The 24945-nt window shown below is 44.2% G+C and overlaps 2 protein-coding genes across 2 annotated transcripts in view; both read left to right on the top strand.

The window, feature by feature from the left end:
- The first annotated feature begins 4865 nt into the window (after window positions 1-4865).
- On the top strand, window positions 4866-18668 carry LOC145500141 (uncharacterized). The gene has a single exon (XM_081479623.1). The coding sequence runs from the start codon at window positions 5331-5333 to the stop codon at window positions 18666-18668; it is 13338 nt and encodes a 4445-aa protein (XP_081335749.1). The 5' UTR covers window positions 4866-5330.
- Window positions 18669-21542: 2874 nt separating this feature from the next.
- Window positions 21543-24945, top strand: part of LOC145500930 (uncharacterized) — a 20944-nt gene continuing 17541 nt past the window's right edge. Inside the window, exon 1 of the mRNA XM_081480484.1 lies at window positions 21543-22121. Coding sequence (XP_081336610.1) covers window positions 22040-22121 — 82 coding nt within the window. The 5' untranslated portion in view covers window positions 21543-22039. The remainder of the gene's footprint in view (window positions 22122-24945) is intronic.

Raw genomic sequence — 24945 nt, 5'->3', positions numbered from 1 at the left:
TATCAAAATCTTTTAGGGTGACCTTCGGATTGAACTGTAACGCGAAAACGTCAAAGTTTAAAAAGGAACTCGATAATTGAGTCTGCTTTCCTTTGCTCGATCTCCTTTCTTTCCTGTTTTTTTTTTTGAAAAAGCTCTGGAAGCGAGTTTGTGCTTTACTGTATTCTAAAAATGTTTTTATAACATAGCGCGCGCGCTAGTCCTATCTATTTCCTATTGGGCCATCACGAACGAAATCTCTTTGTACGGAAGGCCGTGCGTATATCATTAAGATGACGTGTGCAGTTTCAATTTAGCTGCAAAACTTCCGTCGAGTTTAGTGCAAGTTCCTTTTGTTTAGTTTCGGCGAAGTGAATCCAATCCAAACTCTACTTCCAGCCTTTGACTTTTCGGCAAGCTAAGATGTTTCCTTAACCTGAGTATTTTGACTTTGTTTGTCTACATTTTCATTGAGTATTATTAACTTTGTTTGCCTACATTTTCATTGTAAATAATTCCAAGAAGCGAATTTTTCATTGACAATTTTAGAAACCATGGCCAGGTTAAGTGTTTTCGTTCAACCATTGCTCAACTTATTGTGGCGTGTTAGGATCCTAATGACCTTTGTTTTCCTTCACCGTGCATTGTGAGAACTTTGTAGTCAATCACAAATAAAACATGTTTTAGCGCCCAAGTCACGTTTATCGCCATGTTTTTAGCTGTGCGTATATCGAGTTATGGATGCACTTTGGAAGTTTGGAGAGCACTCAAGAAGCTAGAGTTGCTCTCGGCTGCGCCTCGAGCAACTCTTACGCTTCATTCGTGCTCTCCAAACTTCCCGCGTGCATTTATAACTCGATATACGCAGGCTAAGCATGGACCAATTCTTCACTATTGCTACTAAGGAATTTGCGCAGCTTTTCATAACAAATAAATTGTCAGTGGTGGGAGAGGTCAGGCTTTTTGTTGGATTTCACGTGTATCTCTGGCATAGTTCATCCCATCTTTCTCATTCAGTCCTGCCTTGTAAAAAAGTTTCCTAATTTATCAGATGATCATTAAAAAATATCTTGTCATGTGAAAGCGATGACGTCACAATTGGCTAAAGGACAATTAATGGCAATCAGTGGTGTGAAATAAACCACGTCTCTATTATGCCCTCGGGTCTTATTCATTTTCTGGTCGGCCGACTCAGAGAGACAACAAGACGTGTCTCAAAATTTTCTTTGTTAAGCAAAACTACAGCTTTCCTAACTTTTTGCGGCTCATGGAGTTGCAGATCTGACCAACGCAAAACAAGTTTTGCAAAACGCTAAAAACCGTGATATTTAACTCATTGGGAAGGACTCTGTCAACTCCTTGCAAGCTTGTGTGTCGGTTAACGTATCAGTTTTAAATGGACGGACTGAGGAAATTTACAGAATTTTCCACCTTTCTTATAGTGCTGTTCTGTCTGGCGTTTAAGAATGCGTGTGAAGGTATCGTTTATTTCATTATTTTGTTATCGGTGTTATTACGGCTCAGGTAAATTATCTTTAATATACTGTTGATACAAAAACTGTATAGAGCCTTCACTAAGCCAATGGCTTGGGTTGGTAAAACACATAACTTCGTGACGGAAAGAACGATTAATGGCGTAATGAAATTCGACAAAACTATCGACATGTTGTAGAGAGAGTCGATAATTTCGGCCAGTTGACTGTAATAAGCATGCTGACCAGAAAAATTTGTCCACGAAGAAAAAAACTGTTCTGTTTAAACATAGTAGTAACTAACTATGGTTTAATACTGGATAATCCTAGCATTCTCAAACGGATGCGGAAATAATAGCGTGTGGTGCAATAAAAGTAAATGTTCTTAATAACTTCAGTACGATGTTTTTAACACATAGACAAAAGGCGCCACGGTACATTTTCTTCCGACGGTTTAATTTAAGAAATGCGCGATAAAGTTTTGAATATAGTAGAAAGCTTCTTCGTTACTAGAACTCTCTTAGAAGCATTTGTAAATGAACCATTAGCGATAGCAGATTTGGACGTTGTCGTCATCCCAGAATTCCTTTTGTTTTTCTTTATCATTTAAATTTTAAATAACAATTGCCCTAATTAACATAAGAAACAGAAAAAGTGAAGGATTCTCGTAGTCGTATTCAAGTGAGGCCATCATGCAAATCGCGTATTACACAACAATGAGAATTATTACAAGAATCAAAATACCCATCGGTTTGGTTGGTTTAGGAATTGGCTAAATAGTGATGTATCTTGTATATGATGAAAGTAACAACAGCTCTGTATTTGGTTCACGCGGAAAATCTCGTTCATGCATGCTGTTTCAGATCTACATGCCATATTTGGAAAGCTCGCCTGGTGCCATGTTGTCAAAAGTCATGTTTCGGAAAACAGCATTCATTCATGTTGACCCAGTGTCCTCCTATATATCGCTCTGACAGAAATAGTTTTGTTTATATAATTTGAAATAATAAGACAAACTAAATGGTTCTCTTCTGTGTAACAGAGGTTCTATTACCTCTTGTTGTCATGACAGAAGTGATAGAACTTCTGTTGCATTCAGTTGTCTAATTAAGCTGTGTTCACACAAGGCCGAAACATGATTAGTCTGATCACGAATAAAACATGTTTCGTTATGAAAAGTGTTCACATCAGACAGTGTATTGAGCGAATCATGGTTGAAACTCAATAATATTTATCCTCATTGATTGTAAATATTATTACAGTTTTAGTGTGAGTATTGCAATTTTTATAATTTTATGTGGTGATTTGTTTTTATATGGGGTCACGCAACTCTTTTACAAATTATCCTTACGGCTTTTTCTTTCTTTCTTTTTTTTTCTTTTGTTATTGTTTTTTTTTGTTGTTGTTGTTGTTGTTTTTTTTTTGTAAATCTGCCATTTAATTGTAATAAATAGAAACATGATTATGGGGCTATTAAGAGGCCAAATGTCTAGTTGAAATATGGGCCGATGAAGAAATACGACGGCAATTATCGGCGATGGGTAGAAAGCAGGATATTTGGGAGAGCATTGTCGCAAAACTTAATGAAGTGTAAAAAATTTATGCGAGTACCATACAACCATGTATGAAACGTGTTTGAAACCGACATCTGATGTGAACCATGCGATAACAAACATGTTTAGGCGAAACAGGTTTACTCTAATGCTTTAATGTGAACACAGCTTTATTTTATCAAATATATGCGACGAAACAAATAAGCACGCGACTGCAGTGACTTGAGAACTTAGACAGAGCCTCATTGAAAGGATAGTACTGTTGTTTTCGGCCTAACATTGATTGTTTATCGACATTTAAGATTAACTGAATTTACAAATCTTTTTTCTTTTTTAACTAAACTCCATGCGCAAACCGTAGGCATGTTTAAAACTATTGTCTTCTTGGCTCAAATGCTCACATACCTTGCTTTGTCCTCTGAGACCCTAGGGCGCCAATCATGCCATTCTGTCAAAACATATTAATCAATTAAAGTTGTTTTGATAACTTTAGGTCACCTTAAATTTTTAAGTCAGTGTAAATTTAATAAAGAGACTCCATGTTGTCTAGAGTCTGCTTAGTGCATTAGATCACAGAGGACGGCAAAACGTGGTAAGAAAAAAGGTGGCACACCAGCCGTTAGGCGATGGTTTTACTTATGTTCTCAGCACATTTTGACGTCATCTGTGACCCATTAACGAACAGACGCACGGCAACATGGAATCTATCTCGGATTGCAATAATGTAAACTGTCTTCCAAGAGATCATAGGACCAATCAAAATGCGACAATAGTTTGACTCATTATATAAATATCTATGAATAATAAGTTCAATTTATATTTCTTGAAAGTTATTTAGAACTTTTTCGCAATTGAATTCCATCTTGAGACAAAATAAACAATTACTGCACGGGGCTTAGTAAAATATCGTGTCTTATCAGTGAAGACCTGATGAATTGTACTTGATCTTCGAAACTCGCAGAAATCACGAGATTTTGCAATAGCTGTGTTCAATAATTGTTCAGTTATCATTTAGTCATTAAGTTGGGATTTCGCGATTATTTTCCGAGACCTCAAGTGCGCGTTGCCTTGCTAAAGTAACAGCGGAACTGTCCCAGGACCTGTGTTGCAAGCTTGTCCTTCCATGATATAAGCTCGCCCGGCTTTATGCCGTTCCGTTTTTCCTTTTAAACATTACCGAAATAGGTAAAGAGCAACTTCTGTTGCCTTCTTTAAAGAAACGTATTCTATATTACACCTCAAATCGTTCTCCAACAATTCTGGGAAACGAGGTGCCATTCCTCATGCACAGCACTGACCAGAAGTGGACACAGCAAAACAAGACCGGAATATAAATTTCTCGTCCCCAGCGCCCTCACGTTCTCAGTCAGCGTTGCGCATACATCCAAGAGACAGCAATCGCTGTGGTTAACATTAGCTCACCATCCAATTTGGGCCGGAACTCGATCCGATTATTAGTGCTGACCATAAAGGTTATGGCCTCTGGGAACCATATCTCAAATCACTGTCAGACAATATTGGGCATGAGCAGAACAATATTTGTAGACAGACAGATGCAGATCTCGTGCAGGGATCTGGGTCATGCAGTGAGCAGGAAATGCTTTATAACATATTTAAAATCCTGGTTGGTTCCTTTCTTATAGAAAAGCCGTTCTCGGCATAAGCTAAGGTTGAATCCCACTACCTCGATTTTTCAAGGGAAAAGCAAAAATGTTCAAAATAGCGAACGTCGTCAAAATAACTGGCTCAGCTTGTGTTAATACAATAAAATCAGTGCGCATGCCCGATGATGAATGACATGATGAATATATCATCTGGCAACCAGGTATTCAAACGAAACGACAACAAATCGATTACAAATAAAACAATTAATCTGCTAATAATATATTTGACAAATTTACTCGATTCTGTTTCGCTAAAAAAGAGTGCAATTTTGTTAGCCTTTTAAAACTTTACTCGTGCTTATTTATTCCAAATTGTAGTTGAAATCATGGAATTACCTTTTACAAACAAGGTTTAGTTTAATTTGCTTCCCTATCGCTGAGAGAAAAAAGCAACCTTGTTTTGTCTTAATACAGAGAGTAACACGAGCATTGAAAAGAGCTTTGAGACAGGTCTTCTGAGTCATAAGGCTTTTCCACTCTCCGGCCTGCAGTAAACCTATATCAAGCGGATAGGACATATTTAGTCACTTTATTACTGGTATGGTATAAAGGGAATATTTCGGTGTAACAATGTCGATATCAAGGAAGTTCTCGGGGAAATCTGTGGACTGACATGTATTTAACGTCACCTACAGGCAGCAAAATACCTGTCCCAACAATACATGTTTAGCATGTTCCTTATAAATTATTGCACTTTTCCAGGTCAAACTGCCTCAATCAGCCATTTCAGTGTGACTCCAAATCAAAGTACCATTGCTGGACTAGTTTCAGAATCAAGCCGCAGTTTCAGTGTGTCTCCAAGTTCAAGCACAAGTGCAAGTGTGTCTCAAAGATCAAGAAGCCGTGCCACTGTGTCAAACAGTTCAAGCAGCAGCGCTGCTGTGTCGGATAGTTCAAGCAGCAATGGCAGTATATCTAAAAGTTCAAGCAGCAGTGTCAGTGTGTCGCCAAGTTCAAGCACCAGTGCCAGTGTGTCGGACAGTTCAAGCAGCAGTCTCAGTGTCTCTGACAGTTCCAGCAGCAGTGCCAGTTTGTCTGATAGCTCCAGAAGCAGCGCTAGTGTTTCAGAGTCCGTAAGGCCAAGTAGCAGTGCCAGTCTGTCTGCCAGTTCCAGTAGCAGCGCTAGTGTTTCAGAATCCGTAAGTTCCAGCAGCAGTACCAGTGTCTCTGACAGTTCCAGCAGTAGCGCTATTGTTTCTAAATACGTAACTTCCAGCAGCAGCAATGCCAGTGTGTCTGAAAGTTCCAGAAGCAGCGCTAATTTTTCAGAATCCCTAAGTTCCAGCAGCAGTACCAGTGTGTCGCCAAGTTCAAGTAGTAGAGTCATTGTGTCGCCAAGTTCTAGCAGCGGTGCCAGTGTGTCGGACAGTTCCAGAAGCAGCGCTGCTGTTTCAGAGTCCGTAAGTTTGAGCAGCAGTACCAGTGTGTCACCAAGTTCTAGCAACAGTATCAGCTTGTCTGACAGTTCCAGCAGCAGCGCTAGTGTCTCAGATTTTCTAAGTACCAGCAGAAGTGCCGGGGCGTCTGACAGAGTCACCAGCAGCGCACGTGTTTCTGAGTCCAGCAGAAGTACCAGTGTGTCTGACAGTGTCAGCAGTAGCCCTAGTGTTACTGAGTCCATCAATTCAAGCAATAGTCTCAGTGCGTCTAACAGTTCCAGCCGAAGCGCAAGTGTTTCAGAGTCCGTAACTTCAAGCATCAGTGTCAGTGTGTCGTCAAGTTCCAGCAGCAGTGCCGCTATGTCGCCAAGCTCCAGCAGCAGTGCCAGTGTGTCTGACAGTTCCAGCAGCAGCGCTAGCGTTTCAGAGTCCGTAACTTCAAGCAGCAGTGTCAGTGTCTCGCCAAGTTCAAGCAGAATTGCTACTGTGTCACCAAGTTCCAGCAGCCGCGCTGGTACTTCAGAGGTCGTAAGTTCAAGAAGCAATAGCAGTGTGTCAAAGATTTCAAGCAGAAGTGCCACTGTGTCGCCAAGTTCCAGCAGCAGCGCTAGTACTTCAGAGGTCGTAAGTTCAAGAAGCAGTACCAGTGTGTCAAAGATTTCAAGCAGAAATGTTACTGTGTCGCCAAGTTCCAGCAGCAGCGCTAGTGTTTCAGATTCCGTAAGTTCAAGCAGCAGTATCAGTGTGTCTGAAATTTCAAGCAGCAGTGCCAGTGTTTCAGAGGCCGTAAATGCAAGTAGCAGTGCCAGTGTCTTTGACAGTTCCAGCACCAGCGCTAATGTTTCAGAGTCCGTAATTTCAAGGAGCAGTACCCGTGCATCGCCAAGGTCTAGTAGCGGTGTCAGTATGAATGAGAGCTTAAGCAGCATTGCCACTGTGTCGGCAAGTTCAAGCAGCAGTGCCACTGTGTCGCCAAGTTCCAGCAGCAGCGCTGGTGTTTCACAGTCCACAATTTCCAGCAGCAGTGCCAGTGTGTCCGACAGTTTCAGCAGGAGCGATAGTGTTTCAGAGTTCATAAGTTTAAGCAGCAGGACCAGTGTGTCGTCAAGTTCTAGCAGCAATGTTAGTGTGTCTGACAGTTCAAGCATCGGCGATAGTGTTTCAGAGTTCATAAGTTTAAGAAGGAGGACCAGTGTGTCGCCAAGTTCTAGCAGCAGTGCCACTGTTTCGCCAAGTTCCAGAGGTAGTTTCAGTGTGTCTGACAGTTTCAGCAACAGCGTAAGTGTTTCAGAGTCTGTAAGGTCCAGCACCAAGGCCAGTGTGTCTGACAGTTCGAGCAGCAGCGCTAGTGTTTCAGAGTCCAGAAGTTCGGGCAGCAGTGCCACTGTGTCGCCAAGTTTTAGCACCAGTGCCACTGCTTCGCCAAGTGCCAGAAGCAGTTCCAGTGTGTCTCACAGTTCCAGCAGCAGCGCAAGCGTTTCAGAGTCCGGAAGGTCCAGCAGCAGGACAAGTGTATCTGAAAGTTCCAGCAGCAGCACAAGTGTTTCAGGGTCCAGAAGTTCAAGCAGCAGTGCCACTGTGTCGCCAAGTTTTAGCAGCAGAACCAAAGTGTCTGACAGTTCAAGCAGCAGCGCTAGTGTTTCGCATTCCATAAGATCCAGTAGCACTGTCAGTGTGTCTGAAATTTCAAGCAGCAGTGCCAGTTTTTCAGAGTCGGTAAGTTCAAGTAGCAGTGCCAGTGTGTCTGACAGTTCAAGCAGCAGTGCAAGTGTGTCGCCAAGTTCAAGCAGAAGTGCCGCAGCCTCCGTAAGTTCAAACAGCAGTTCCAGTGTGTCTGATCTTTTGGGCAGCAGCGCTACTGCCACTGTATCGCTAAATTTTAGCAGCAGTGCCAGTGTGTTTGACAGTGTCAGCACCAGCGCTAGTGTTTCAGATTCCGCAGGTTCCAGCAGCAGTGTCACCGTCTCTGAAAGTTTAAGCAGCAGTGCCAGTGTATCTGACAATTCCAGCAGCAGCGCTAATGCTTTAGAGTCCGTAAGTTCAAGCAGCAGCTCAACCCTGTCGACAAATTTAGGCCTTTCCACTGTTTCACCAAGTTCCAGCACCAGTACCCGTGTGTCTGACAGTTTAAGCAGCAGCGCTAGTGCCACAGTCTTGTCACGTTTTAGCAGCAGTGTCAGTGTGTCTGAGAGTTCCACCACCAGCGCTAGTGTATCAGATTTCGCAGGTTTCAGCAGCAGTGTCAGCGAGTCTGAAAGTTCAAGCGCTAATGTTGCAGAGCCCATAAGTTCAACCAGCAGTACGGATTTGACGGCAAGTTTAAGCAGCACCACTCTGTCGCCCAGGTCCAGCAGCAGTGCCAGTGTGTCCAATAGTTCAATCAGCAGCGCTAGTTTTTCAGCGTTTGTAAGTTCCAGCAGCAGTGCCATTGTCTCCGACATTTCCAGCAGTAGTGCTAGTGTTTCAGAGTCCGTAAGTCCAAGGAGCAGGCTCACTGTGTCTGACAGTTTCAGCAGCAGCGCTAGTGTTTCAGAATCCGTACGTTCCAGCAGCAGTGCCAGTGTGTTTGATAGTTCCAGTAGCAGCCTTAGTGTTTCAGAATCCGCAAGTTCCAGCAGCAGTGTTAGTGTGTCTGGCATTTCCCGTGGCAGTGCTAGTGTTGTAGATTACGTAAGTTCAAGCAGCAGTGCCACTGTGTCGTCAAGCTCTAGCAGCAGTACCAGTGTGTCTGACATTTCAAGCAGCAGTACTAGTGTTTCAAAGTCTGTAAGTTTAAGCAGCAGCAACATAAGTGTGTCGCCAAGTTCCAGCAGTAGGCTTAGGGTGTCTGACAGTTTCAAAAGCAGCACTGATGTTTCAGAGTTTGTAAGTTCAAGTAGCAGTGCCACTGTGTCGCCAAGTTCCAGCATGAGTTCTAGAGTGTCTGACAGTTCCACCAACAGCGCTAGTGTTTCAGAGCCCGTAAGTTCCAGCGGAAGTGCCAGAGGGTCTGAGAGTGCCAGCAGCAGTCCTAGTAATTCAGAATCCGCAAGTTCCAGTAGCAGTACCAGTGTGTCCAACAGTTCCAGCAGCAGCGCTAGTGTTCTAGATTCCGTAAGTTTAAGCAGCAGTGCCACTGTGTTGTCAAGCTCGAGCAGCAGTGCCAGTGTGTCTGACATTTCAAACGGCAGTGCTAGTGTTTTAACGTCTGTAAGTTCAAGCAGAAGTACCAGTGTGTCGCAGAGTTTAAGCAGAAGTGCTACTGTGTCGCCAAGTTCCCGCACCAGGGTTAGCGTGTCGGACAGTTCCAGCAGCAGCACTATGGTTTCAGAGTCCGTACGTTCAAGCAGCAGTACCATTTTGTCGTCAAGTTCCAGCAGCAGTGCCAGGGTGTCTGACAGTTCCGGCAGCCCCAGGGGCTCAGAATCCGTAAGTTTGAGCAGGAGTGCCAGTATGTATGACAGTTTTAGCAGCAGCTCTAGTGTTTCAGAGTCAGTAAGTTCAAGCAGCAATGTCAGAGTGTCGGCAAGTTCAAGCAGAGGTGCTTCTCATTCCCCAAGTTCCATCAGCGGCGCTAGTGTTTCAAAGTCCGTAAGTTTAAGCAGCAGTACCAGTTTGTCGTCAAGTTTAAGCAGCAGTGCCACTGTGTCGCCAAGCTCAAGCAGCAATGCCACTGTGTCACCAAGTTCTAGAAGCAGGGCCAGTGTGTCTGACATTGCCAGCAGCGCTGGTGTTTCAGAGTCGGTAAGTTCAAGTAGCAGTGCTAGTATGTTTGACAGTTCCAGCAGCGGCGCTAGTGCTTCAGAGTCCGGACGTTCAAGCAGCAGTATCAGGGTGTCGCACAGTTCAAGCAGAAGTGCTTCTGTGTCACCAAGTTCCAGCAGCAGTGTCATTGTGTCTGAAAGTTTTAGCAGCAGCACTATTGTTTCAGAGTCCGTAGGTTCAGGCAGCAGTGCCACTGTCTCGCCACGTTTTAGCAGCAGTGTTAGTGTGTCTGATAATTCCAGCAGCGGCGCTAGTGTTTCAGAGTCAGTTAGTCCAAGCAACAGTGTCATTGTGTCTATCAGTTCCAGCAGCAGCCCTAGTGATTTAGATTCCGTAAGTTCTAGCAGCAGTGTCAGTGTGCCTGACAGGTCAAGCAGCATTGCCAGTGTTTCACCAAGTTCAAGCAGCAGCGCTAGTGTTTTACAGTCCGTGATTTCTAGCAGCAGTGCCAGTGTGTCTGACAGTTCCAGCAGCAGCGATAGGGCTTCAGAGTCCATACGTTTAAGCAGCAGGACCAGTGTGGCGCCAAGTTCTAGGAACAGTGTTAGTGTGTCTGACAGTTCAAGCATCAGCGAAAGTGTTTTGGAATCTATAAGTTTAGGCAGCAGGACCAGTGTGTCCCTAAGGTCTAGCAGCAGTGTCAATGTGTCTGATACTTCTAGCAACAGTGCCAGTGTATCGCCAAGCTCAAGCGGACGTGTAATTGTTTTCCTGAGTTCCAGCAGTAGTGCCAGTGTGTCTTACAGTTCCAAAAGGACCAATAGTGTTTCACAGTCCTTAAGTTTAAGAAGCAGTACCAGTGTGTCGCCAAGTTCTAGCAGCAGTGTCAGTGTGTCTAATATTTCAAGAAGGAGTGCCAGTGTGTCGCCAAATTCAAGCAGAAGTGCCACTGTTTCGCCAAGTTCCAGAGGTAGTGCCAGTGTGTCTGACGTTTTCAGCAGCAGTGCAAGTGTTTCAGAGTCCGTAAGTTCCAGCAGCAGTACCATTGTGTCTGACAGTTCCAGCAGCAGCGCTAGTGTTTCAGAGTCCGTAAGTTCAAGTAGCAGTACCAGTTTGTTGCCAAGTTTAAGTAGCAGTGCCACTGTCTCGAAAAGGTCCAGTAGCAGCGCCAGTGTGTCTGACAGTTCCAGCAGTAGCGATGGTGTTTCAGAGTCCATAAGTTTAGACAGCAGGACCAGTTTGGCGCCAAATTCTAGCAGCAATGTTAGTTTGTCTGACAGTTCGAGTATCAGTGATAGTGTTTCGGAATCCATAAGTTTACTCAGCAAGACCAGTGTGTCACCAAGTTTTAGCAGCACTGTCAATGTGTCTAGTAATTCAAGCAACAGTGCCAGTGAATCGCCAATCTCAAAGAGACGTGCCATTTTTTCCTTAAGTTCCAGCCGTAGTGCCAGTGCCTCTAACAGTTCAAGTAGCAGCGCTAATGTTGCAGAGTCCATAAGTTCAAGCAGCAGTACGGGTCTGTCGGCAAGTTCAAATAGTAGTGCCACCGTGTCGCTCAGGTCCAGCAGCAGTACCAGTGTGTTTGACAGTTCCAGCAGCAGTGCTAGTGTTTCAAACTCTGTATCTTCCAGCAACAATGCAAGTGTGTCTGACAGGTCCAGCAGCAGCACTATTGTGTTGAAGTCTGTAAGTTCAAGCAGCAGTGCCACTGAGTCGTCAAGCTCTAGTAGCGGTGTTAGCGTGTCAGACATTTCCAGAAGCCGCGTTAGTCTTTCAAATTCCTTAAGTTCAAGCAGCAGTACCAGTGTGTCGCAGAGTTCAGGCAGAAGTGCTACTGTGTCGCCAAGTTCCAGCAGCAGGGTCAGTCGGTCTTACAGTTCCAGCAGCACTACTAGTGTTTCAGAGTACGTAAGTCGAAGCAGCAGTGCCACTGTGTGGCAAATTTCCAGCAGCAGTGCCAGCGTCTCAAACAGTTCCAGTAGCAGCGCTAGTGTTTTAGAATCCGTAATTTTCAGCAGCAGTGGCAGTGTGTTTGACAGTTCCAGCAGGAGCGCAAGTGTTTCAGAATCTCTAAGTTTTAGCAGCAGCGCTAGTGTTCCAGAATCCGTAACTTCAAGCAGCAGTACCAGTCTGTCGCCAAGTTTAAGCAGCAGTGCCACTGTATCCCCAAGTTCTAGCAGCACTGCCAGTGTGTCTGACAGTTCCAGCAGCAGTGCTAGTGTTTCCAGCAGAAGCGCCATTGTGTCTGTCAGTTTCAGCAGCAGCGCTAGTGAGTTCGTAAGTTCAAGCAACAGTGCCAGTTTGTCTGACGTTTCTAGTAGAGGCGCAAGCGTTTTAGAAACCGTAAGGTACAGCAGCAGTGCCAGTGTGTCGGACAGTTCAAGCATCCCTTTCAGTGTCTCTGACAGTTCCAGCAGCAGTGTCAGTGTGTCTGAAAGCTTAGGCAGCAATTATAGTGTTTCAGAATACGTAGGTTTAATTAGCAGTACCAGTGTGTCCGACAGTTCTAGCAGCACCGCTAGTGTTTCAGTGTTCGTTAGTTTAAGCGGCAGTCCCACTGTTTTGCCAAGCTCCAGCAGCATTGCCAGTGTGTCTGACAGTTCAAGCAGCAGCGCTAGTGTTTTAGTGTCCGTAAGTTCAAGGAGCAGTACCAGTGTGTCGCCAAGTTCAAGCGGAGGTGCTACTCTGTCGCCAAGTTCCATCAGCAGAGTCAGTGTGTCTGACAGTTCCAGCAGCAACACTAATGTTTCAGAGTCCGTAAGGTCAAGCAGCAGTGCCAGTTTGTCGCCAAGTTTTAACAGCAGTGCCGGTGTGTCTGACAGTTTCAGCAGCAACACAAGTGTTGCAGATTCCGTTAGTTCTAACAGCAGTGTCAGTGCGTCTAAAAGTTCAAGCGGCATTGCCAGTGTTTCAGGGTCCATAAGTTCAAGAAGCAGTGCCAGTGTCTCTGACATTTTCAGCAGCAGCGCAAGTTTTTTAGACTCGGTAAGTTCAAGGAGCAGTGCCAGTGTGTTGCCAAGTTCTAGCAGCAGCGTCATCTTGTCTGACAGTTCAAGCAGCATTGCCACTCTGTCGCCAAGTTTAATCAGCAGTGCCACTATTTCGCCAAGTGCCGGCAGCATCGCTATTGTTTTGGAGTCCGTATTTTCCAGCAGCAGTACCAGTGCATCTGAGAGTCTCGGCAGCAGCGATAGTGTTTCAGAGTCCATAGGTTTAAGCAGCAGCACCAGTATGACGCCAAGCTCTAGCAGCATTTTTAATGTGTTTGAAAGTACAAGAAGCAGTTCCAGTGTGTTGTCAAGTTCAAGCAGAAATGTTATTTTTTTGCCAAGTTCCAGCAGTAGTGCCAGTGGGTCTTACAGTTCCAGGAGCAGCGCTAGTGTTTTAGAGTCCTTACATTCAAGCAGCAGTACCATTGTGTTCCCAAGTCTAAGCAGCAGTGCCCCTGTGTCGTCAGGTTCCAGCAGGAGTAAAAGTGTGTCTGAAAGTTTCAGGAGCAGTGCTAGAGGCAATGTGTTGCCAAGTTTTAGCAGCAGTGCTGACATTTCCAGCAGCAGCGCTAGTGTTTCAGAGTCCGTAAGTTCAAGCAGCAGTACCAGTCTGTCGCCAAGTTCAAGCAGAAGTGTCTATGTGTCGGCAAGTTCCAGTAGCAGTTCTACTCTGTCGCCAAGTCCCAGTAGTAGTACTAGTGTGTCTGACAATTCCAGTACCAGTGCTAGTGTTTCAGACTCCGTAAGTTCAAGCAGCAGTACCAGTGTGTCGCCAAGTTCAAGCAGCAGTGCCAACGGGTCTGACAGTTTTAGCAGCAGCGCTGGTGTTTCTGATTCCGTAAGTTTAAGCAGCAGTCGTACCAGTGTGTCAGGGAGTTCTAGCAGTAGTTTCATTGTGTCTTACAGTTCAAGCAGCATTGCCACTGTGTTACCACGTTCCAGCAGCAGCACTAGTGTTTCAGAGTCCGCAAGTTCAAGCAACAGTGCCAGTTCGTCTGACGGTTCCAGGAGCAGCGCCAGCGTTTCAGAAACCGTAAGTTACAGCAGCAGTGCCAGAGTGTCGGACAGTTTAAGTAGCACTTTCAGTGTCTCTGACAGTTCCAGCAGTAGTGTCAGGGTGTCTAAAAGATTAAGCAGGAGTTTCAGCGTTTCAGAATACGTAAGTTTAAACAGCAGTACCAGTGTGTCGCCAAGTTCTAGGAGCAGTGTTAGTTTGTCTGACAGTTCAAGCAACAGAGCCAAAGTATCGCCAAGTTCAAGCAGAAGTGCCACCGTTCAGTCGCCAATTTCTAGCAGTAGTGCCGGTGTGTCTGACAGTTCAAGCAGCAGCGCTAGTATTTTAGAGTCCTTACCTTTAAGCAGCAGTACCAGTGTGTCGCCAAGTTCCAGCAGCAGTGCCACTGTGTCGCCAGTTTTCAGCGGCAGTGCTAGTGTGTCTGACAGTTCAAGCCGCAGCGATAGTGTTTCAGAGTCCATAAGTTTAAGCAGCAGTACTAGAGTGTCGCCAGGTTCTAACAGCAGTGTCAGTGTGTCTGACAGCTCAAGAAGCAGTGTTAGTGTTTCGCCAAGTTCAAGCACAACTGCCACTCTTTCGCCAAGTTCCAGCAGTAGTGACAGTGTGGCTGACAGATTAAGCAGCAGCGCTAGTGTTTTGGTGTACTTACGTTTAAGGAGTAGTATTAGCGTGTCGCTAAGTTCAAGCAGGAGTGTCACTGTGCCACCAAGTTCCTGCAGCAGTACCACTGTGTCGCTAAGTTCCAGCAGCAGCCCTAGTGTTTCAGACTCCGTAAGTTCAAGCAGCAGTATTAGTGTGCCGCTAAGTTTTAGCAGTAGTTTTAGTGTGTTTGACAGTTCAAGCAGCATTGCAACTGTGTCGCCAAGTCTTAACAGTAGCGAAAGTGTTTTAGAGTCCATAATTTCCAGCAGCAGTGCCAGTGTGTCTGACAGTTCCAGTAGTAGCGATAGTGTTTTAGAGTCCATAAATTTAAGTAGCAGTACCAGTGTGTCGCCAAGTTCTAGCAGCAGTGTCAGTGTGTCTGACAGTTCAAGCAGCACTGCCAGAGTGTCTGTCAGTTCCAGCAACAGCGTTAGTGTTTCAGAGTCCTTAAGTTTCAGCAGCAGTGCCAGTGTTTCTGACAGTTCCAACAGCAGTACCAGAGTGTCTAATAGTTCAAGCAGCAGTGGCAGTTTGTCTACAAGTTCAAGTAATAGTGTCAATGTATCGGACAGCGAAAGCAGCAGTGCCAATGTTTCCCACAGTTCAAGAAGTGGTACCACTGTGTTTGACAGTTCAAGCCGCAGTTTCAAGTTGTCTACAAGTTCAAGTAGCAATGCCAGTTTCTCTACAAGTACAAGTAATAGTGTCAATTTTTTTACGTGTTTGGGTATCGGTTCTTGTTTGTCTAAAAGTTCAAGCAGCAGTGCCACTTTGTTGCCAAGTTCAAGCAGCGGTGTCAGTGTGTCAGACAGTTCAAGTAGCAGCGCCAGCGTGTCGACAAGTCCAAGCAGCCGTGTCAGGGTGTCAGAGTCCTTGTCTCACAGTTTAAGCAGCAGTGTCAGTGTGTTATACATTTCAAGTAGCAGTGCCAGCGTGTCGACAAGTCCAAGCAGCCGTGTCAGGGTGTCAGAGTCCTTGTCTTACAGGTTAAGCAGCAGTGTCAGTGTGTTAGACAGTTCAAGTAGCAGTGCCAGTGTGTCGATAAGACCAAGCAGCCGTGTCAGAGTGTCAGAGTCCTTGTCTCACAGGTTAAGCAGCAGTGTCAGTGTGTCAGACAGTTCAAGTAGCAGTGCCAGTGTGTCGACAAGTCCAAGCAGCCGTGTCAGGGTGTCAGAGTCCTTGTCTTACAGGTTAAGCAGCAGTGTCAGTGTGTCAGACACTTCAGGTAGCAGTGCCAGTGTGTCGATAAGACCAAGCAGCCGTGTCAGGGTGTCTGAGTCCTTGCCTCACAGTTTAAGCAGCATTGTCAGTGTGTTAGACAGTTCAAGTAGCAGTGCCAGTGTGTCGACAAGTCCAAGCAGCCGTGTCAGGGTGTCTGAGTCCTTGCCTCACAGTTTAAGCAGCAGTGTCAGTGTGTTAGACAGTTCAAGTAGCAGTGCCAGTGTGTCGACAAGTCCAAGCAGCCGTGTCAGGGTGTCAGAGTCCTTGCCTCACAGTTTAAGCAGCAGTGCCAGTGTGTCGACAAGTCCAAGCAGCCGTGTCAGGGTGTCAGAGTCCTTGTTTCACAGGTTAAGCAGCAGTGTCAGTGTGTTATACATTTCAAGTAGCAGTGCCAGCGTGTCGACAAGTCCAAGCAGCCGTGTCAGGGTGTCAGAGTCCTTGTCTTACAGGTTAAGCAGCAGTGTCAGTGTGTTAGACAGTTCAAGTAGCAGTGCCAGTGTGTCGATAAGACCAAGCAGCCGTGTCAGAGTGTCAGAGTCCTTGTCTCACAGGTTAAGCAGCAGTGTCAGTGTGTCAGACAGTTCAAGTAGCAGTGCCAGTGTGTCGACAAGTCCAAGCAGCCGTGTCAGGGTGTCAGAGTCCTTGTCTTACAGGTTAAGCAGCAGTGTCAGTGTGTCAGACACTTCAGGTAGCAGTGCCAGTGTGTCGATAAGACCAAGCAGCCGTGTCAGGGTGTCTGAGTCCTTGCCTCACAGTTTAAGCAGCATTGTCAGTGTGTTAGACAGTTCAAGTAGCAGTGCCAGTGTGTCGACAAGTCCAAGCAGCCGTGTCAGGGTGTCTGAGTCCTTGCCTCACAGTTTAAGCAGCAGTGTCAGTGTGTTAGACAGTTCAAGTAGCAGTGCCAGTGTGTCGACAAGTCCAAGCAGCCGTGTCAGGGTGTCAGAGTCCTTGCCTCACAGTTTAAGCAGCAGTGCCAGTGTGTCGACAAGTCCAAGCAGCCGTGTCAGGGTGTCAGAGTCCTTGTTTCACAGGTTAAGCAGCAGTGTCAGTGTGTTAGACAGTTCAAGTAGCAGTGCCAGTGTGTCGATAAGACCAAGCAGCCATGTCAGAGTGTCAGAGTCCTTGTCTCACAGGTTAAGCAGCAGTGTCAGTGTGTCAGACAGTTCAAGTAGCAGTGCCAGTGTGTCGACAAGTCCAAGCAGCCGTGTCAGGGTGTCAGAGTCCTTGTCTTACAGGTTAAGCAGCAGTGTCAGTGTGTCAGACAGTTCAAGTAGCAGTACCAGTGTGTCGACAAGTCCAAGCAGCCGTGTCAGGGTGTCAGAGTCCTTGTCTTACAGGTTAAGCAGCAGTGTCAGTGTGTCAGACAGTTCAAGTAGCAGTGCCAGTGTGTCGAGAAGACCAAGCAGCCGTGTCAGGGTGTCAGAGTCCTTGCCTCACAGTTTAAGCAGCAGTGTCAGTGTGTTAGACAGTTCAAGTAGCAGTGCCAGTGTGTCGACAAGTCTAAGCAGCCGTGTCAGGGTGTCAGAGTCCTTGCCTCACAGGTTAAGCAGCAGTGTCAGTGTGTCAGACAGTTCAAGTAGCAGTGCCAGTGTGTCGACAAGTCCAAGCAGCCGTGTCAGGGTGTCAGAGTCCTTGTCTTACAGGTTAAGCAGCAGTGTCAGTGTGTCAGACAGTTCAAGTAGCAGTGCCAGTGTGTCGACAAGACCAAGCAGCCGTGTCAGGGTGTCAGAGTCCTTGTCTTACAGGTTAAGCAGCAGTGTCAGTGTGTTAGACAGTTCAAGTAGCAGCGCCAGTGTGTCGAGAAGTCGAAACAGCCGTATCAGGGTGTCAGAGTCCTTGTCTTACAGGTTAAGCAGCAGTGTCAGTGTGTCAGACAGTTCAAGTAGCAGTGCCAGTGTGTCGACAAGTCCAAGCAGCCGTGTCAGGGTGTCAGAGTCCTTGTCTTACAGGTTAAGCAGCAGTGTCAGTGTGTCAGACAGTTCAAGTAGCAGTGCCAGTGTGTCGACAAGACCAAGCAGCCGTGTCAGGGTGTCAGAGTCCTTGTCTTACAGGTTAAGCAGCAGTGTCAGTGTGTTAGACAGTTCAAGTAGCAGCGCCAGTGTGTCGAGAAGTCGAAACAGCCGTATCAGGGTGTCAGAGTCCTTGTCTTACAGGTTAAGCAGCAGTGTCAGTGTGTCAGACAGTTCAAGTAGCAGTGCCAGTGTGTCGACAAGACCAAGCAGCCGTGTCAGGGTGTCAGAGTCCTTGTCTTACAGGTTAAGCAGCAGTGTCAGTGTGTTAGACAGTTCAAGTAGCAGCGCCAGTGTGTCGAGAAGTCGAAACAGCCGTATCAGGGTGTCAGAGTCCTTGTCTTACAGGTTAAGCAGCAGTGTCAGTGTGTCAGACAGTTCAAGTAGCAGTGCCAGTGTGTCGACAAGACCAAGCAGCCGTGTCAGGGTGTCAGAGTCCTTGCCTCACAGTTTAAGCAGCAGTGCCAGTGTGTCGACAAGTACAAGCAGCCGTGTCAGGGTGTCAGAGTCCTTGCCTCACAGGTTAAGCAGTAGTGTCAGTGTGTCAGACAGTTCAAGTAGCAGTGCCAGTGTGTCGACAAGTCTAAGCAGCCGTGTCAGGGTGTCAGAGTCCTTGCCTCACAGGTTAAGCAGCAGTGTCAGTGTGTCAGACAGTTCAAGTAGCAGTGCCAGTGTGTCGACAAGTCCAAGCAGCCGTGTCAGGGTGTCAGAGTCCTTGTCTCACAGTTTAAGCAGCAGTGTCAGTGTGTCAGGCAGTTCAAGTAGCAGTGCCAGTGTGTCGACAAGTCCAAGCAGCCGTGTCAGGGTGTCAGAGTCCTTGCCTCACAGTTTAAGCAGCAGTGTCACAGGTTCGCCTTTTAGATCGTTATGTATGAGCGTGTCTCCATCCTCAGCTTCGCTGATCATCATCTGTTGGCGTGTTACAGCTGATCCAACATTATTTTTATTTTTCTTTGATAGAATCATCAGTCCTTATTCTTTCAACCCCATCGGAATCAGTACTTTTGTCTTCTGCAGTTGTTCCAGGTACGCAATCGTTTTGAATGTTACTCTATAGACTTTGCATTTTCAAGTGATTAAATATCTTCAGTAGGAAATATGAAATAACTTCATAACATTACCAACGATCCAAAACGACGACTTTCTTACTGTAAGGGCGAAGTCCAGTTTAGTGGCATTGTTACCGATCGGTCAGTTTTTCTTGAGAAGCATTCTCCTGTCTTCGCTTACTTTTTCCCCCCGATGCTACCATGTCTTGCGAAATTTCTCAATATTTGTTAGTATATACAAAACCTATTGGTGAAATTAGTGTAGCGACGTCAGCTCTGGTGGCAGAGTAGTAGGACGTGCAGGCGAACGTTGTGTGAGTCTGGTAGTGGTAGTGGGTGTGGCTCTGGTAGTGGTTCCCTTCGAAGTTCTGTGACGCTTTTGAGATTTTTTATGCTTTTTGTGATATTTAAGCGGGTCACGTGGTAGCTAGCGGGAAACCATTGTGACGTAAATGTGGCTCTAAAAAGAAAATATATAGAAATTCACGGTATGAAAAAAAAGTCACACAGGTGCAACCTCGTTCCCAGGCTCTCTCTCCACTGCCTCCCTTGGTCGTTGGAAGAAAGACCCTGGTTTCGCCTGATCACGTAACAACCTGTGACACAAACTTTTTCTCGGGGGCAGAGTCAACGAATAATTTTTGTCGATCTCAACTGAAGCGAAAGAAAGGCGATCGCTGGTCATCGCTATATTAAACCACACACGAGCAAATACACCTTTAACATTCTCCAGTCTTATACTGAGCTTCACACAGGTCAAACGAAAGATATTTACATATATCCAGCGCATTGAAATATCACCCTGATTTCAATTCAGCCGGTCGAATTAATAAGAAGTAAAACTGTTTCGATGTTTCTTTTTGCCTGAATTTACCTCACAGCACATTGTTCGCTATATAAAACGATGTTTTATTTACCATTTTGCAAAATATAATTTTTTACTATGCCAAGGAACCGTGTTTAAACATTTGTCTAAATGTAAACTTACATAAAACTGATGCAAATGAAATATAAGTGCAGGCTTATGTCAACAAAACTGTAAATCATTTTACATTGCTCTAAATCAAATGCTAGAATACGCGGCTAATCGCCCGTGTAACAGAAATACTTGTTAACATCCACAATACCCCAAAAAGAAGAAAATAAATTAAATGCGAATTCAAAGATTGAAGATTCGGTGCGTAACGTTTTACATATGCTGACCGTCGAAAAGTTTGAACTCCATTCGGCCGCCGAATCAATTTCTTTGTGAACGAAAGTTTTCTATGTTTTGGAGACGGCAAAAATAATACAACGATCTTCATCGGCAAAATTCCACATTAAACCCCGATAAAGTGGGTAGCTTTTAGTGACTGCTCGAGGTTTTGAAACCCACAAAGTTTGCCTCAGCAACAATCAAAACACTCCGCTACCCCTCCCGCCCAACAATTTTTTTTACATCCCATCTTTCTCATTCAGTCCTGCTTTGTAAAAACGTTTCCTACTTTATCAGATCATCATTAAAAGCACTTTGTCATGTGAAAGCGATGACGTAACAGTTGGTAAAAGGACAATTATGGCAATCAGTGGTGTGAAATAAACCACCTGTCTATCATGCCCTCTCTCTATTAAGTCCCCTCTCGTTGAATTAAGCCCCTTGGGGTCTTATTCATTTCCTGATCGGCCGACTCAGGACCTAACAAGACGCGTCTCAAAACATATCAAACTTATTGCCCACGAACATGAACATTTGCTGTAATTGGCGTCCAGGCTAGCGCGGGCATTATTTGTCTGTAATGCGCTTGCGCATTAGTTTATCCATGGGACTGGGGAATAATTTCCATACGTAAACAATACGTAAATACGGCGGCAGGGAGAGTGAAGAGAGAATCCAATGCACCAAAACGACACATAGGCGAGGTTTTCCATGAGTTATCACCCCAAAGGAAGACGCTGCGAGTAAAAGCAGACCGTAAACTTTATCCTGTGGTTGTCACAGACGTGGACAAGATCGGAAAGCGGGTTCATTGTCTTGGTTATAGTGTGCGGTACTGATGACGATGACAAAAAATAAAGATAAAGATTAAAGATGACATTCTTTTCCAGCGGATGGAACCCCTTTTTATTCCTTCTGCTCCTTCTTTTGACGTCCGTGCGGAATTATTTCACGCAGAGCTATATCGTGAAATAAAAAGAAAGTTGTATTATGGCCGAAAGGACGATCCAGCAACTCGCATTGGAATTAGAATTGATCAGGATGTATTTGATGGAGGGCTTGCATCAGTCGGAAAATCACGGAAAGAACGAGGAAAGACTGTGTATCGAATTAATTCAAACCAGGTCTTAGACCATTTTCTGGGTGTCAAATGGGATGAACGTATATTCGATGAAAATTTACTTGTTGATACTCCAGGTAAAGGAAGCCGATGAATAGCCCGCGAAATCAGACTTTCGGCCATCCTGTCCTTCTCCCACAGCACTCACGGTCGCGCTAAATGCGAGTAACAATTAATAATAATAATAATAATAATAATAATAATAATAATAATAATAATAATAATAATAATAAAGATCTTTCAACAGGGAGCCCACTTCACATACATGTGGTTTTCAGTGGGGCCCTGCAAAAATAAAATTGCAAAAGCTAAAGAAATAGTAGATTAAAAATAATAATAACATTTAACCATTGTACTAATAGAAATATACAAAACAGTAAAAAAAAAGAAAAAAAAAAAAAAACAGAAACAAAAAAAACAAAACAAAAACAGTGTAATACCAATAACTTGGGCGGCCATTTGCCCCATCGAAATCAGCTGCAATCCGGATGAATTATATACCAAAATAAAGGAAATTTTTCGCTTTATTCGAATTGTGCGGTACAAATGTGATCGGAACATGTGCGAAAGTGCGCGGGCTCATTCTTTTGCGCCAACCGTGACAGGAGCTCGAAATCTTCTATAAACATTGTGTAATTCAATTTCAAAAATTCGATTTTGCCCCATTAAAATTTATCGCTATGACATTTGAAGCCATCTTCTGATGCAGCTTGAATGTTCTGTTTTTTGAATTCAAAGGTACAAATTGTTCCCATCCACACGTTTTTGAGTTAGAAAGCAAAATGTTCAAAATTGTGCGTGTTTTTGCATGACCTTGAGTCAGACATTAGTGGGGGCGTGACCACTGGAACTTGATGTAATCTTTTGTTAACACTGAGTTTGATATGTTTTCTTTGTAAAGCAAAACTACAGCTTTCCTCACTTTTTAGCGGCTCACGGAATTGTAGATCTAACCAACGCAAAACAAGTTTTGCAAAACGCTAAAAGGCGTGGTATTTAATTTATTGGGAAGGACTCTGTCAACTCCTTGCAAGCTTGTGTGTCGGTTAACGTATCAGTTTAAAATGGACGGACTGAAGAAATTTACAGAATTTTCCACCTTTCTCGTAGTGCTGTTCTGTCTGGCGTCTGAGAATGCTTGTGAAGGTATCGTTTATTTCATTATTTTGTTATCGGTGTTATTACTCAGCTAAATTGTCTGTAATATACTGTTGATATAGAGCCTTCACTAAGACAATGGCTTGGGTTGGTAAAACACATAACTTCGTAACGGAAATAACGATTAATGGCGTAACGAGATTCGACAAAACTATCGACATGTTGATGAGACAGCCGATAATTTTGGCCAGTTGACTGTAATAAGCATGCGGACCAGAGAAATTGATCCACGAAAAAAATACTGTTCTGCTTAATACTGGACAATCCTAGCATTCTCAAACGAGTGCGGAAATAATAGCGTGTGGTGCAATAAAAGCAATGTTCTTAATAACTTCAGTATGATGTTTTCAACACAGGGACAAAAGGCGCCCTCGTATATTTTCTTCCGACAGTTTAATTTAAGAAATGTGCGATAAAGTTGTTAATATAGTTGACAGCTTCTCCGTTACTAGAACTCTCTTAGAAGCTTTTGTAAATGAACCATTAGCAACAAAACAACAGTCAGAATTATTTCAACAAACAAAATACCCATCGTATAGGTTGGTTTAGGAATTGGGTAAATAGTAATGTATCTTATGTATTACTGATGTAAGTAACAACAGCTCTAGATTTGGTTGACGCGGAAAATCTCGTTCATGCATGCTGTTTCAGATCTACATACTGTATTTGGAAAGCTCGCCTGACAGCATGTTGTCTTGGTTGCTACGAGAAAAGTCAGGTTTCGGAAAACAGCATTCATTCATGTTGACCCAGTGTCTTTCTATATATAGCTCTGACAGAAATAGTTTTGTTTGTATAATTTGAAATAATAAGACAAACTAAATGGTTATCTCTGTATAACACAGGCTCTATCACCTCTGTTATCATAACAGAAGTGATAGAACTTCTGTTATATTCAGTTGTCTTATTTTATCAAATGTATGCGACGGAACATATGCGCACGTGACTACAGTGACTTGAGAACTTAGACACAACCTCATTAAAAGGATAGTATTGTTGTTTTCGGCTCAGCATTGATTGTTTATCGACATTTATCATTAACTGAATTTACGAATGTTTTTTTTATCTAAACTCTATGCGCAAACCGTAGGCATGTTTAAAACTATTGTCTTCTTGGCTCAAATGCTCACATACCTTGTTTGGTCTTCTTAGAACCCAGGGCGCCAATTAAATATGCCATTCTGTCAAAACATTTTAATCAATTAAAGTTGATTTGATAACTTTTTTAGGTCACCTTGAATTTTTTAAGCCAGTGTAAATTTAGCAAATAGACTGCATGTTGCCTAGCGTCTGCATACCAGCCGTAAGGCGATGGTTTTCCTTATGTTCTCACCACATTTTGACATCATCTGTGATCCATTATTACCGAACAGACGCACGGCAACATGGAATCTATCTCGGATTGCAATAATATAAACTGTCTTCCAAGACATCATAGTACCAATCAAAATGCGAGAATAGTTTGACTTTTTATATAAACATCTATGAATAATAAGTTCAATTTATATTTCTCGAACGTTATTTGGAACGTTTTCGCAATTGAATTCCATCTTGAGACAAATTATTGCACGGGGCTTAGTAAAATATCGTGTCTTATCAGTGAAGACCTGATGGATTGCACTTGATCTACGTAACTCGCATAAATCACGAGATTTTGCAATAGCTATGTTCAATAATTGTTCAGTTATCATTCAGTCATGGAATTGGGATTTCGCGATTATTTTCCGAGACCTCAAATGCATGTTGCCTTGCTAACGTAAGAGTGGAACTGTCTCAGCACCTGTGTTGCAAGCTTGTCCTTCCATGATATGAGCTGGCCCGTCTTTATGCCGTTCCCTTTTTCCCTTTAAACATTGCCGAAATAGGGAAAGAACAACTTCTGTTGCCTTCTTTATAGACACGTATTCTGTATTACACCTCAAATCGTTCTCCAACAATTCTGGGAAACGAGGTGCCATTCCTCATGCACAGCACTGACCAGACGTGGACACAGCAAAACAAGACCGGAATATAAATTTCTCGTTCCCTTTTAGCGGTGCCCGTACATACAAGAGAGAGCGATCACTGTGTTTAACACTAGCTCACCATCCGATTTGGGCCGGAAGTCGATCCGAATATTAGTGCTCACCATAAAGATTATGGCCTCTGGGAACCAAATCTCAAATCACTGTCAGACAATATTGTGCATGAGCAGAGCAATATTTGTAGACAACCAGATGCAGATCTCTTGCAGGGTTCTGTGTCATGCAGTGAGTAGGAAATGCATAATAACATATTTAAAATCCTGGTCAGTTCCTTTTTAATGTAAAAGCCGTTCTCGGCATAAGCTAAGGTTGAACCCCAGTACCTCGATTTTTCTAGGAAAAAGAAAAAATGTTCAAAATAGCGAGCGTCGTCAAAATAGCTGGCTCAGTGTTAATATGATAAAATTAGTGCGCATGCCCGATGATGAATGATATGATGAATATATCATCTGGCAACCAGGTAATCAAACGAGTCTATCTTTTTGTCTCGGGTCTCGGGTCTCGGGTCTCGGGTCTCGGGTCGAAGGTAATTTTTTTTTCTGGGTTTGTTTTTTACTCTTTGCTGTAAGCTCAATTTCCGTCACTCAGTCGAGTCCGGTCTACATGTTCCTCCCAGATTTGATTAAATGTCCGCTAACATGATCGCACTTCATATCACAAACGTCTTTGCGACAGCGAGAAAGATAATTTATGTAGTCTGCTCGATTCAGATATCTTTTTGGGTCCCATGTCGAGGGTTTAATAACATATCACAGACTTGATTATTTATCTATAACCTTCTATAACAT

The sequence above is a fragment of the Orbicella franksi genome, chromosome 10, assembly GCF_964199315.1.
Source record: "Orbicella franksi chromosome 10, jaOrbFran1.1, whole genome shotgun sequence".
NCBI classification, from domain to species: Eukaryota; Metazoa; Cnidaria; class Anthozoa; order Scleractinia; family Merulinidae; genus Orbicella; species Orbicella franksi.
Note: the sequence above shows the minus strand (reverse complement) of the source record. Positions and strands in the feature narration are given on the sequence as shown.

Bases quoted from the DNA above. Each gene is read 5' to 3' on its own strand.
- LOC145500141 (XM_081479623.1), top strand. From the start codon at position 5,331: ATGTTTAGCATGTTCCTTATAAATTATTGCACTTTTCCAGGTCAAACT.